This window comes from Choloepus didactylus, chromosome 1 (genome assembly GCF_015220235.1).
Source record: "Choloepus didactylus isolate mChoDid1 chromosome 1, mChoDid1.pri, whole genome shotgun sequence".
NCBI classification, from domain to species: domain Eukaryota; kingdom Metazoa; phylum Chordata; class Mammalia; order Pilosa; family Megalonychidae; genus Choloepus; species Choloepus didactylus.
In genome coordinates this window covers 202432910-202448171 of record NC_051307.1, presented here as the reverse complement: position 1 = coordinate 202448171, position 15262 = coordinate 202432910, and the positions used below count along the sequence as shown (strand labels likewise).

The 15262-nt window shown below is 46.0% G+C and overlaps 1 protein-coding gene across 1 annotated transcript in view; it reads right to left on the bottom strand.

Annotated features, from left to right (window-relative positions):
- Positions 1-13860, bottom strand: part of BSN (bassoon presynaptic cytomatrix protein) — a 130396-nt gene extending 116536 nt beyond the window's left edge. Inside the window, exon 1 of the mRNA XM_037850777.1 lies at positions 13652-13860. Coding sequence (XP_037706705.1) covers positions 13652-13860 — 209 coding nt within the window. The remainder of the gene's footprint in view (positions 1-13651) is intronic.
- Positions 13861-15262: the final 1402 nt, after the last annotated feature.

Genomic DNA, 15262 nt, shown 5'->3' with positions numbered 1-15262 from the left:
ATCACAACAAAAAATGTAAAAAAAAATTGCTATTTAAAGCCACTCAGTTTCAGCGGATTTATTATACAGAATGATGGTGGCAACAGATAACTGATCAAAAAGCAATCCTTACAAATAGAACACAAAACTGGGGAAGAAAAAAGAGCTTAATTGTGTACCATCTTAGTGGTATAACCACACAGAGAAGAATATTCCTAGTAACTCTAAAATATAGAACTTTGACTATTCATCACTTGAAATATAAGGACAAAAGGAACCACAAGGAAATCTTAAACTACATCAGTAGTGTTAGTGTCAGTAAAAATTTCCATATTATTATTTTGAAATGAATACACACACATCTACATTTACACACATAATAACACAAATAGATAAGAATATCAATGTCTTAAGAACTGTGATTTTTTTAGTTTAAGGGAAGAGAAAAATCAAATCAAAGAAAGTAAGTAAAAACCCCATCTATGGGATTATTCCTGTAGATCTACTTGGAAATATCAGCATGAACTCTTGATCTATTTTATCTTTGTAAAAATATATATTTCCTACATCTATACAATAACAGCCTTAGAAACAATGACACCCCAGTAGCAGTGAACACCCCTCATAGCCATATTGTGGTCTCCAAACACCATTTCCCACTAAAAGGAACCAGGGCTCCTTGGAGAAATGGGCGATTTGAAGTCCAGGGCAATAAAGCTACAAGATGAAGCTGAGACATCTGTTATGCCAAGAGGCAAGAAAGTTATCCAAAAAACTAGAATCATTTCAGAAGGATGTGAGAGCCAATCTGAAAGGGTTACCTCCAGCCAAAGATAGGACAATTTGAACATCAAAAAGAATAATAACTGCAGTGAATTAAAATATATCACATATGCTTTAAAAAAAATTTTAACTGAGCTGAAATTCACTTAACCTACAATTAACCATTTTAAAGTGTTCAATTCAGTGGTATTTAGTGTATTCACAAGGTTGTATAACCATCAGTTTCTCTGGGTCCAAAACTTTTTCATCACACTGTATGCCAGTATGTATATATTACGTCCCCCAGAAAAAGCCATATTCTTTAATGCAATCTTGTAGGGGCAGAGGTATTATTACTGATTAGGTTGGAACCTTCTGATTAAGTGGAGATGTGACACACCCAACTGTGAGCAACACCTTTGGTTAGAGTGTGAACACTGACTAAATGTTTCCATGGAGGTGTGGCCCTGCCCATTCAGCATGGGCCTTGATTAGTTCACTGGAGTCTTACAAAGGGGCTCACAAACATAAGGATCTCAGAGCTGCAGCTAAGGGACACATTTTGAAGACAGCCTTTGAAAGTAAACTTTTGCTACAAGAAAGAAACTAAGAGAATACCCCCAGACACCTAGAGAGAAACATCCTGGGAGAAAGCCATTTTGAAACACAACCTGAGAGCCAAGGAGAAGACGCCAGCCACATGCCTTCCCAGACAACAGAGGTGTTCCAGATGCCATTGGCCATTCTTCAGTGAATGTACCCTATTGTTGATGCCTTACCTTGGAAACTTTATGGCCTTAAAGACTGTAACTTTGTAACCAAATAAACTCCCTTTATAAAAGCCAATCCACTGCTGGTATTTTGCATTCCAGCAGCATTAGCAAACCAGAACACTGTAAAAATTTCCTGTACCCATTAATTAATCACTCCCCATTCTTCCCACCCCCTCATCCGCTGTAACCTCTAACTTGCTTTCTGTCTCTAAGGATTTGCCTATTCTAAATACATTGTCTACCTGAAATATGTGACATTTTATATCTGGCTTCGTTCAGTTAGCATAAAGTTTTCCAGATTTATCCAAGTTGTAGCATGTATTAGTACTTTCTTCCTTTTTATGGTCAAATAATTTTCCACTGTACCACAATTAATTAAATGAATACCACAATTTATTTATCCAGTCACTAATGATAGACTAAAATATGTTTAAATCCATGAGCTCATAATGATTCTAAAACAAAACAAAAAAAAGTTGCTTGGGCACCAATTCATTATTCTAAAGATTGATAAATACAGAGAGGGAGAAGCCTTTATCTCATTTTTTTGTACAAACTGAATTTCAGGATAATCAGAATTGATAAAAAATTTTCTTTATTGAAGAATTTCAGCTAATCACCATTTTATAGCCCCTAATTAAATACTGCATCTAGGAAAGGATTACCAGTGAATGTTAAAAGATTGATAGGAACTTTATTAATAGATAAATCAGACTGATAACATCTGAATCCCCTGATCAATCTTTTCATCACTGAAGTGGGACAAGCAGACATTGGTGTCTCCGTATGGGATGCAGTAGGAAGTATACACCACCACCAATGAAGCATTCTTGCCAAAAAGATTGGAGCTGAATCTATTCTGATCTTTACTGAACCATCAGTTTTCAGGAAATACAGGGGAACTAGGGAACAAATAAAACAATATCATGAGGAAGTGCTCAGCCAAAACCAAAATAGAAGATATTCCCAGGACAAATGTCTGGATTTCTTCACCAAATAAATGGCATTAAAAAAAAAAGTGACAAGGAAAAAAAAAAAAAGCAGCAAGGGTCTGTCAGAGTGAGAGGCTTAGAGAGCACATTAATCAAACATAATGTATGGACCTTGTTTGGATTCCAGTTTGAACAATCCAACTCTAAAAAGTCAGTTTTGAGACAATCAAGGAAAGTTGAACACAGCCTGGGTATTAGATTAAATTAAGAAATTACAGTTAACTTTGTTAGCCATGACAATGTCATTGGATTAAATCAAAAAGGAAAACATCTTTTAACTGTTAGAGGTGTATCCTAAAGTATTTGAGTGAAATGATATGTTTGGATTTTGACTGAAAAATACTCTGGTCAAAAAAAAGTTGGAGGAATACAGTAGATGAAACAAGTTGGCAAAGTGCTGATCATTGTTGAAGGTGGGTGATGGGTCCACAGGAGGGATGCGTCATACAATCTGCAAAGCACTTGCTGCTCCTGGGGACATCTACCATACAGAGCCCAAGGCCAGTGTGCCCCCAGGAGAGGCTAGCACAACATGGCCCACCAGAAAAGGATGAGCTACCTAGAAAATCCCTGCATAGGGGGTTAGTTTAAGAAATATACATTTTTTAGAAAGATAAAAAGTGATCATGGGTTCATACTGATGTTTCCAAGTAGATTTATAGGAATTATTCCACTGATGGGGTTTTTACTCAATTTCTTTGATTTAACTTCACTATCTTTTCTTCTCTATCTCTATCATCCTCTTCAGTGCACAGGGGCCACCACAGCAGGGGTGTAAGGGGTTGTCACCTCTCCAATCCAGTCCTGCCTCTCCCACTGTTTTCAGCTGGCACCATCCCAAACCTGAGCAGGCAAGGCCTTGCCTCAAGGGCCCAATGCTGGCCACTCAAGGTCAGATGCAGGGGTTTAGGAAGTGGGTTCCCAGGGCCATAAGAAGGGAAGGAGGTCTCACAGCATGAAGTCCAAAACAAGCACATTGCCTTCGTTATTATCCCGAGTTCAACAGCTCAGGGACGGCCCATGGAACTCAAGAGGAAGATGGGACAAGTGAAATTCAGGCTTCCTTTCTTGGAAATATTTCATCATTCACATGTTTCTGGGAATACATCCCAGATTCTCCTGACTGGAGTGAAGCACCAATACCACAAACACAAGGTGACTCATCTCTTCCCTCAATTCTGAAAAGAGATGGAGGAAACGGAGAAAATGCTATTGAAATAGCTTTCTACCCAGACAGGCCTCAGAGAACATAATATTGAAATATCACTGAGATTTCTGATCTTTCCCCAGGGCTGAACTGAGTCTTCTGTCCTACCTTGATCTGCTGTTTCTCTTCTCAAGGGCTGTTCCCTGTACCATGCTAGTACTGTGGGAGCAACTTTTGACCCCTAAAGGACAGGAGGAGTTCCCAAAAGCAGCCATGTTTTCACTGCTTTTCCAAGCACAACTCTGTAAAGGGATATTAAGTGTCACTGCCCCATAATGAGAAAACCAATAATGAGAAAACCAAGGAGACCAACAGCTTCACAAAGGGATGCTACTACTTATCAATGGAGAATCATCATAGCACCTGTTGGAACTCTGAGAGCTCTGGTTTTCCAAGGGGGTCCCTGAACCAGCAGCACTGGCCTCCCCTGGGAGCTTGATAGAAACACAAATTCTCTTGGGCCCCATCCCAGACCTAAGGAATCAAAAGCCCATCTGGTAGACAAAGCAGATCTGGGAAACAGCCACTGGCACCCTCTTTCACAGGCCCTCCAGGGGATTCCGATGTCCCCTAACAATTGAGAACCACCATCTTGTACCACCTCTTATTCCAGGTGAAATTAAATTCTGCTTCCAGTTCTGTCCACCACAGAGGTAGAGACTTGCATCACCCTCTAAACTGTCAGCTTTTTAGGAAGACAGCAACTACTTAAAGTCATTCTTGAGGCCCTCTTTTTCTCACACACCACATCCAATCCATCAGCAAATCTTACAGCTGCTACCTTCACAATGAGTCCAGAATCCAACTACCTCCCACCTCTCCATTGCTAGCTACCACTCTAGATAAAGACAGCATCATCCTTCACCTCCTAACTAGTCTCCCTGCTCCAGACCATATCATTCCTCTGCTCAAAACTGCCCAATTGCCATCTCCTTTGGAGAAAAATCAAAACTATTACTGAGGCTAACAGCACCCTTAAGGAGAGCTCCCCACTGGCTTTCTGACCTCATCTCCTACCTTTTCCCCTCACTCATGCCACTCCAGCCATGCTGACCTTCTTTCTGTCCCTAACCAACCCATCCTGCACTAGCTATTCCCTGTGCCTGGAATATTCTTCCTCCAGATAGCCACCGAGCCCCTCCATCACCTCCTTCAGGTCTGTGTTCAAATGTGAGGGTATCCGTAATAATTTGCCTGGCCATCCCATTTAGAATAGAAACCCTCCTCTCCCAGCATTCCTTAGAGGCCATCCCTGCTTTATGTTCCTCCCTAGCACTTATGCTCATCTGACATACTAAGTATTGCACTTGTCTTTTATTGCCTGTCTGCCCGCAACAGAATGTGAGCACCACAAAGGCAGTGATTTTTGCTTGTTTTATTTACTGCTGCACCCCCAGCTCCCGGCACAGTGTTCAGCACACAGTAGGGACTCAAAGAATGAATGAACTACTGATATTACTCTCTGCTCTCTTTCCAGGAGTCTCAGTCCTAGTTTGGGAAGCCTATTTTCCTCTTTCCTGACTCCTAAATTTCTTGCAAGGGACAGTCAGGGCATCATGGGACAGAGACAGGATCTACATGGGTCTTACCTGGTTGGAAAGGATCTCCAAGTGCAAAGACATGGCAGGAACCCAGACAGGCTCCCACAAATTCACACTCAGGCTACACAAGCCCAGGACAGAAGGGAACCAACCTTCATGTAGAGACATCCAACATGAGGCTGTACAAGTGTGCAAGGTAGTGACCAGAGCGCTCTCAGAATGCTGTAGGAAGGTGTTTTCAGGCCACCCCTAGTTCTTCAGATTATGTCTCTCTCATAGCCCGAGTGATATGTTGAGCCCTGGGCCTTGTTCTCCGAGCTTCCCTGTCCTCAGGGAGCTGACAGCCTTGGGCAGAGCAGCTCAGGTCTGCAAGGGTCCCAGAGGCAGATTACCGCCACAGGAGCTGGAGCTGTCAGGTCCAGAGAAGAAAACTAGGGTTGAGGAGATGAGGATATAAGGGCCCTCAGCCCTGGCACATGGCAGGCACAGTAACTACCTGTGAGCAGACAAGTCAGTGGTGCCAGAGAGCAGGGCCAGGACCAGCAGAAAGAAGGTGTAAGAAACCCATTCCAGACAAATAGAAAGAAGGGAGAACTTTCCAACAGTGGAGTCACCTGCCTGCAACAGGCCAAAGGCCACTAATTACTGGGGTGTTCATACTGAGGTGCAGCTCCTACCTGCAGGGAACATGAGAGCAGATATTCTGGCACCCATTAGGGGTTGGATTAGTTGCTCAAAATAAAATAAGGACAGAGCAAACATCATCTGCCAAAGCCTAACCATATTCCTGAAGAAGCAGCCTCACATGCCAGACCTTGACATTGAAGGAGAAACGGCCTGAGCCCGGAGAACCCAAAGAGGTGCAGGATAAACTGCAGAGAACACTGTACCCAGTCCATCACCCTACAAGTGAAGGAGTCTGCTCAACTTTACAGGACACACAGGTGGAGCGGCCAGAACTAAAGTCTCTTCCAGGCCAGTCCCTTCCATGTCCCACCCTTCCCACACCACAGAGTTTTTGCCAGCCTCAACTCTCCTGGAAATCATGGGCATACTGGCTGCTGCCAGAGCACTTGCTCAATATGGGTGAAGCAACCTGAGGGAGGGAAGCAGCCAAGCCCAGCTGGGAACAGGGCAGTAGGCTGTGCAGGCCCTGGTGGGAGCCTCACCCGCAGGCCAGCCAACCCAACACAAGGAAGTCAACAGCTTTTCAAGAGCCTGGGCTTTAGCAGGAACAGCCCACAGGAAGAATGCCAACCAGCCCCTCTCCTGGCTTGATCTCCAAAGCACCATGGAAGAGCAGTTCTCTTCATCTAAAGTTGCTTCCAACTAACCTAAAGGCTTCATGTTGTACTTTTGATTCGTGACCTTATTTTCAATCCTCAATGGAGCCTGAAGAACAATGGAAAGCATCACTTTTCCTTTTTACTCATCTCACAGAAATAAGCTGTCAGAGGTGGAGAAGACCTTGGAGATCATCTAGCTAAACCTTTCTCATTTTACAGATGAAAAAACCGAGGTGACCCAACATGCATAGCCAATTTGGGGCAACATCAGGATCGATTAAAATCCCCACCCAGAATGCTTCCACTATTTCTTGTCCCTACCCTGTCCTTTCCTCAAATGTCCTACTTCCTTATCCTTTCCCCCTCCTCAAAGCCTTCCCCATCCTCTTGCTAAATTTTCCATCTTCTCAGAGCGGAAGGCAAGGGAGTGACGTGATTCTCCAGCTGTGCTCATGAACAGCATTTCGGTTTGCTGAAGTCTGCTAGCTGTCTGTTCTTCCAAATCTCATCTTAGGCCTTTGGAGCTCCTAACAGAATAAGTTAATGTTGTGAATGTGTTCTGTAAGCTGTAAAGCACCATACAAATATATGCTATACTATTTTAGAGTATGAAATGATACAACCTCTTTTAATCATGCTGTCATTTATCCTACTTCTGAGACAAAGAGAAGGCAGGAGCAAACTCTAATTTAAGGAAAAGGATGCTGGGGGTGAAGATCTGAACCAGACTGTCAGCCCCATAAAGGCAGAACCCATTTTGTATTCCTTCCTTTGTTCCTCACCCCATTTCACCTGGGGACAGGCAGCCAGGACGGGCTCAGCAAAGGCTTTCAGGGGTTCCTGAATACGTGGATTAAAATTTCACTTAAAAAATCCTTCTCATCTAGGTAGAACTGAATAAATGTAGAAATCCCTCACCACTACTCCCATGCTCCCATATACAAAAAGTGTAGATGACTCTTGTTACCCACCTGCATGTATGAATACATCAGTGTGACTCTCAGGAAATTTCCTCACCTTCCCTTTCTTCCAAAGCAAATGTCTTAATAGTCTTCCAGAATCGTTAAGAGGGATGGCTCCCTCTGTGAGCTGGTGGCACTGGAGAGCTTGGGCTTCTTTGAGTACAGGAGCAGTCCTGGATGGGACCAGGTGGGGTGATCTTTACATGAGCTACTGGACAAGCTGCTGAGGCTCTTTGATCTCCTCAGCATTCGGTACTAAGTCCTTTCTACTTCTTCTCAGGGAAAATTCTTTCTTTACCTCTTTATTTACCTGCAAGCAGCCCCAGCCATTTCAGGGACAGCCAGGCCTCATCAAGCAGTTCTGGATTTGACCCCAAGGGCAACCTAAAGTTCCCTAAAGACTGCCAATGTGTCCCTCTTGTTAGAGAGAAGTGAGACAACCAGATAAGGGGTCCCTGCTAGAGTAAGCTCTCTATAGGACCCTCAAGCCAAGAACAGGAAGGAGAGACCAGAGCAGCCCTATGACCAGCCTGGGGGCCCAAGGCACAGCACAAATGAGTCAGGCAGTATGCTCACCAGCCTCATCCCACAGGCACAGCTGACCAGAACCTATAGCATAAGACAAATGAGCTGAGAAAATGCCAGGAAGTGACAGACGCGCATCAGGGGACCAATCTGCAGGGAAGGAGCCATAAGGGAAGGGGATCGGGGGGAAGCACAAGAATTCTACTCCCCTCCCCCCACAGGCAGGGTGCCAGGGGCCAACATCCCAATTCATTCCCCGCTATGGCCAACTGTTCACCACTATGCTGGTGAACAGAGACAGAAGAGGTCCCTGCAAGAAAGAAGACTGAGCAAGTCCTGTGACTGCAGTGTCAACACCCATATGGCATGCCCCTAGCACCAAATGAGGGGCCTGGGGCAGAAGCTCCCACTACTAGACTATCCCTCAAGTCTCAGCTTACCAGGAGAGCCTTGTGTCCTAAAATAATTCTCAACCCTTCCTGCAGACATGCAGGTCTCAGTTACCATTTCACCATTAAAAAAAAAAAAAAAGTGAGTCCTCAGGCAGGAAGGATGAGTAAGGCCAGGACAGACAGGGCCTGAAAGAGCTGCATGGCCAGGCAGGTGAAATGAGGAATCAGTGTGTGTCAAACACCTAACAAAGAGTCTGTGATGAAGCAGGCACCCACAGTTTTGTTGGCCTACCTCCATAGTCAGCCCTCATTCACTACACACAGCCTTCAGGCTCTAGAAGCAGAGTCCCCTCAAGTAGCCCACACACAGCAGGGTCTTTCTCTCCCCACTCCCATCACTAATAAAGGGAAAGGGCCTCATTTAGACATGCAGAACCCATGAAAAGGGAGATGATTCATTGAGCCCCCCTAATCCCATCTCTCAGCAACCTCTTACACATACAGAGGGAGGACTCCTCCAAGCTGGGGTGAAAAGGTACAACCCAGGAGCCTCTGAAAGCTTGGCCTTCCTAAACTCCAAACCAAATCAACTCAGAAAAAGGAGAATTTTAGAAGAACAGAACAGTGATCCATTGCATTTTTTCTCTGGCTCCCAAACTAGTCCAAAGCCTAGCTCTACTTTCAGTGAACTCATCCCAGCTTCTTCACGTCTGAAGCCCTCAACAAGCCTATTTTTAAAGAGCTAGAATTTATGCCAAAAAATGGAATATGAATCAGAATAGCCTTTAGATATAATTCCCAGTTCACAGGAAAAATATGGAACATAGAAACAACTTCAGTGACATCACAGAGATGCAATCAGCATAATCCCAGGATATGAGAAACCATGGAACAAATGACACAGTTCTCCAATACATAAATTACAAGGGGGAAAAAGGAGAGGGGATCTATAGATTTAAGGAAACTTGAGATATATCAGACAAAGGCAATGTGTAGACCCTGTCAGGATCTCAATTCAAACAAACCAACTCTAAAAATAAATTTATAAAATAATCAGAAAAATGGACTCCTGACTGGATATTTGCTAAGATTAAGAAGGGACTGTTTACCTGCTTAGATGTGATCATGATACTTTGGTTAGGTTTATACAAAGTCTTTATCTTTAAGAGATACACACTAAAATGCTGCACTGTCTGGAATTTGCTTCCACGGGATTGAGGAATGAGGGGGAAAGAGGTAATTGGAGCGGCATGAGTCGATGACGGATGTGGTTGGATGATGGAAACATGGGAGTTCATTAGAATATTCTACTTTTGTGTATGTTTGAAATTTTCCATAATAAACAATTAAAAAAATAGTTAGCCTTTCTCCTCCTAGCATCTTCTTAGGATAACTAACTATAAATTTTTTTTCAACCATCAGTAGTGGGGGAAAAAAGGCTCCAATCAACAGCATCTTATCAATCTTATTAATGCCCATGAACAGCTATATCATCAAACTGCCCCTTTCTCCCTGACAAGTAATGCAAATTTCATTGCCTCTCTTGGGTGAAATTTTGATACCATCACCATTTGAGTGTCAAGTCACTTTACTGCAGACCCTAGGACATGCCCTCCATGAGATTCTAGCCACTGGGGCCAAACAAGATCTCTAAATGATAAAAGATCATTATTTCTAACCTAGCAATTGTGTCCTTTCATTTTATCTTTACAAATTAGTCCTAAATTTTTCTAGAGCCTGTCTGTTGACTGATTTGGTACAAGAAGTCTAGCTAATCCCAGTCCAGAGATAATATGCCTGACAGCTTCATTTGAGAAAAGACCTCCAGAAGTGGTTCTCAGAGCAGCCTCACTCATCTTCCAACATATGACCAGGTTCTCTGTGACCAGCTGCTTCTGTCTCAAAATGTCTCTGTGGTATATGGACTGGAAGTGAGTAAGAGGCAACCTTGGTGTTGATCACACATTTTGATGGATAATGAAGGAAAAAGATGCCTCACCTGGCTTCATCCCAGCTCTTCCCTCAGGCCTTTCTCTGCTCACTGCCCCTGCCTGTGTTGACCACTCTCTTCATGCCACTTCTCTTTCTTTCTACCTCTCCTAACCCCAGGATTTTTCCAGGCTTCCTGGGTCTCTCCCTTTCCTGAAGCCTTGCTCTGCCTTTCCACTCTTCTCACTTGACAGCCCTTCCATACACACTACCTATCTGACACTTCTCAGACACTAAGCTTCCCATAGTATCTCTCCTAGGATCCTTACATGATTTGGCTCTTCAAAAACTATTCAACCAGCCAGGTGTGAGGTGCTGGAGCACAGGGGAGCATCATATACCCTTCCAGACCCTCCACAGTACTTAGCACAGTCCTTGCTCTTGACTGCTAGTAAATACACTTTGGCTGACTGACTAAAGATCAATTTGAAAATGTCAAAACATGTGCAGATCCACTGGACTGGTATAGACTAGATAGGCTGCCACTGGTCCAAATGGCTCCTTTGTGCGATTTTTCAAAAAGGTGTTTTCCGAGGTACTGATAAAGTTCTCTCTTGATCTGGTGCTGTTTCATGGGTGTATGTATTGGTAAACGCCATCAACATGTGCACCTCATTGTTCATTAGGCATACCTCCATAAAATAAGTGAATGAATTCTTAGAATTGTTTGCCAATTTTGTTTACAGAACCAAATGTAGATATTAACAATATAGACAATGTTTGCATTTTTTCTAAAAAAAAAATAAGTGAATGAATGAATGAACAAATGAAAGGCATCCCTACTTCTAGGAGGACAGAGCACACACGTGGGTAAACAGCTTGGAGAGTAGAGCTTGACATAAAGTTCAGCCTTCTCCAGATCTGGCATTCCTTCAGAAAGGCACAGCCTACATAACCTTACATGGTGACACTGAGACCAGAAGTTGAGGGCTCTGCCTTGCAAGAGTCTCTGATGCCCAAAGCTCCATATCATTGAAATGGGCTGACAGGCAGCACTGTGGGTGTGGCAACACTGCTCACAGGCTTTTCAGCTGCAAATGTTGGAATGGTCCCCAACACAGAGCCCAAGTCAGCTAAGTATGAAGAAAAGACTAATTCAGCCTGGGGTAACCAGAGGATTATATGGCATCAGGTCTTCGACTCCCCCAATACCTCAGTTCCATTCCCCTTCTGGGCTTAATAAAATGATCTTCCTATTACCTAACCCTCTACCCACCTCTATGAGTTTTCTGACTATCCCCAAATTTACAAGCTTGCTTGAAACAAACATACCCCTTTGCCAATGCTCCTTCCTGAATGCCCAGATGCACTTGCCACAGGGCTTTTTCTCCATCAATGGGCCAATCTATTCAGAAGCAGCTCAGTACAGAACATGCTAAATTTGGCATCAGGTACCTGAGATGCTCTGGTGGGAGGAAGTAGAAGTGGTTCTGATGCTGAAGGAGAAACAGATCATGGAGGTGCTGCTCAGCTGAATTCAAGCCGAATTTCAACCAGAAGAGTAGATCCCACCTCCTAAGAGGCCCCAGATCTGAGCTTTGGTGACAAATAGCCAGCCCACACCCCCAAGCCTGGAAGCCACAGGTCCAAGTATGAGCCTTGCCCACAGCCAGGTGAGAGATCTTATGACTGTTAAGCCCAGCAGGAGCCATGGTTTCCCTCACCCACAGCAGTTCATGAGTCTGCCCTGTGGCAAGCATAGCTGGGATAGGAATGAAACACAAAAAGGAATTATGAACAGTCAATTCCAGCCTCCTTCCTGCTCCTCTGAGCTGCCCAAGTTTTCCAAAATTCCATATACTGGGCTCTGCATCATCAGATACACTACAAGCAGAGCAGCCTGTTTGGTTATTGGATAAGAAATGGCAAATTCCCCATTTAAAGAACTCTCAAAATTTTCCATCAGTTGTAGACGCTTTCCCTTGGAGGGAGAGCACTAACGTCTGGGTGAGCCTCTCTCAAGCTAAAACCCAACAGCAGCTCAATACGCAGCAAAATGGACAATATTTGCCGTACTAAGAGCTGTGTGCCATTGAACTGCTTTACTGTAATAGTTAATGTAAAATGGGCAAATCCCACCTCGAAATGGGATGCTCACAGGCCAGGCTGTCTGTGGTAGGTTTCAAGCTGCTAAGAGTCCCTCATGACTGTTAGTTGTCTAAGAAATGACTTCTGAGGAAATAAATGCATGAGAGGACAGCTGAAAAATCAAAAATTTTGTTCTCTCACAGGCTATGTGCTCCCACACGGAAAAGCCAAGACAGTATGTATCAGCAAACTCACATAGCACCCACCCTCCCCAACCTGGGTTTTGCTACGCCCCAGACCTATTTGGTATAAAGATAATGCCTTCCATTTTATCCTGTCATCTCTTGGTATCTTTCCTGAGTTTTCAGTCTACTGATTCATTATATATTGGCATTCCCTTCCTTATATCCACTGCCATTTGATTGTTTCGCAGGACCTCTGTTGGCATACATTTTAAACAAGCTGGTTTCATGGTATTTGATCAAGTATGTTCTGTTTAAGGCATTCAATGTGGGTTTCAGCTTTTTCACTGGTTTGAAGTACTAACTAAATCATAAAGCAACAGGAATGTATTTGGTGCTAGTTGATTCAATAGCATTTTTGCTTCATTCCAGAGCATGTCACTAAACCTTAATGAAAGCACATGATCCTGTTAGTATTGTTGGGCCTAAATAAGCTTTGGTGTCCAGTGGGCATTTTTCCTTCCTCCAAAGATGATTATAGTCACTAAATACCTGGAGAAAGCGCATGACCAAGTTCATGGTTCAACTATTTCCTTATCTTTCAGTTTCTAGCAGTGACACTTATCTTCCTTGACAGCCACTCCCATTGTGCTCTTTCCTCGGCCCAACACAATGGACACATGCCTACGTTTTCCATCCCACTGCTCCCCAGTGGGCGAGCAGGCCAAGGTTACATAAGCCCCTCCTGAGCGGTCCCGCCCCAGCGTTGGGGGCAAGCGAATTTGGGGTTCGTGACCGAGTCACGGTCTACAGGCCCGACTGACCCTGCACTCGCCATCCTGCTTCGCCATGGCAGAGCGGCTGGAACGGCAGGACCGCTTCCCGCGACCGCCCGCTCACGCCAATCCCGCAGGGTTCGAAGTGTGGCCAGAGGTAGGACCTCACAGTCCAACATCAGACCGCGGGGTCGCGCGCCCCGGCCCTGGCGTTAGGTTGCAGCTCCCCGCCCCCGGGCGCCGCAACCCACGCTTACCTGCCTGGACCCGGTCCGCCGGCGCCAGACCCTGGGCCGGGGGGTCCCGCGGTGGCCCGCGCAGCACCTGCCGCGGGGAGCTGTCCGCCGCCTGCCGGTGCTGAAGGCGGCTTCCCTGTGCCGGGGCCGGGGCCAGGGCCGGGACCCGCGCCTCCGGGCGGCAGCGGCCCGTCGCCAGCGCCACCCTCAAAGCTGGCCTCGTTACCCATGGCGGGTGGGCGGGCCGGGTCAGGGTCGCGCTGGGCCCGGGCCGGCGGCTCCCGGGGGGCTGCTCACACGCTCCGCGCCGCTGCCGCCGCCATCTCCCAACTCGGCCCGCGCCGCCGCCGAGCGCCGCGCATGCGCGGCTCATGCAGCAACTTTCCCGCACACGCCCCCCACCACCACACCGCGCGCGCTCCCGCCAGCCTGCGAGGACGCGTGTTCACGCTCCAGCCGCGAGGTCGCCGGGAAACCGCCGGCAGCAACTGCGCATGCGCTCTCCGTGGCTTACGCAGCGTGCGTGTGCTGTCTGGAGCCCCGGGCCGAGCCGAGCGAGCCCGGCCGCACGGGATCGGGCGGGAGCGGGCGGGTGGGTGGTTGCCGGGAGTGTTCCACGAAGCCGGGTTGGAGGGCCCGTTAGCCCCTAGAAGAGGCCATGGGACTACGCACCGTGCTCTGCCCTGGGAAGCTCAAGAGCGGGAACGCGCCCACAAGCGCCCACAAGTAACTTCAGTGCCATAAGGGGTCAAGCGTCTTGCTGTGAGGCCTTAGGGGCCATCGGAGTATGGCCTCGAAGCATGCGTAACACTTGGAAAGGCAAATGAACAAGGGTGTTTAGAGGGATAAGGTCGCCTAAGGAGGGAGATGTAGAGGATGCCGATTGTTGGGGCCAGCTAGGGAGTGAAGACTTTATGCAGATGGCAATGGGAACCATTGGGGATTCACACCAAGGCCTCGTCCCACCCGAAGTTGTCTCAGGAAGCCCACCAGGGAGAGGTGGAAAGTGTGTCAGGACTGGCCTGCAGCCAGCTGGAAGGTTACCTCAGGAGCCCCAGAACAGTGACCTTGAAGATGAAGAAGAGTAGTTGATGTTTCTTGGAGGCCTTGAGCTGTGACCCCAGGGACAGTTTAGGTGAGGGGCTGCAGGCCGCCTCTTTGTTAACCTGAGAGCTCACTAAATTACTTTTTCATTACCTCAAGTTTACCTCAGTGTTTGAGCACTTCTCAGGATGGTCTACCTCATGGCTCCCCACGTGAGCCTGTGCTTTGCTGAGGGAGAATAATTTCCTAGAAGATCTAAACTATATTCCAAACCACTCATGCCTTTATAATGTGTAGAAGAGCTTGAGTAACTTGGACCTGTTTTACAAACCCATTTAATTCTTCTAATGATAAGGAATATATCAGCTGAGATGTCAGCAGTTCTAACCTGACCTGGGATAATCCAGGGACCCCAGTGAACACTGACTGATAGCCAGTCTGATGGCTCTGGATGGAGTAAGAGAGGAGACGCAGGGCCCCCACTTCTCGGTGTTTTCTCTAGACCTTACATCTTCTGTCCTTTGAGCTAAGCTGACTGCCTAGGATGAAAAGAGCTCCTCTGCCTGCCTTTAGATGGTCCTCGCTGTT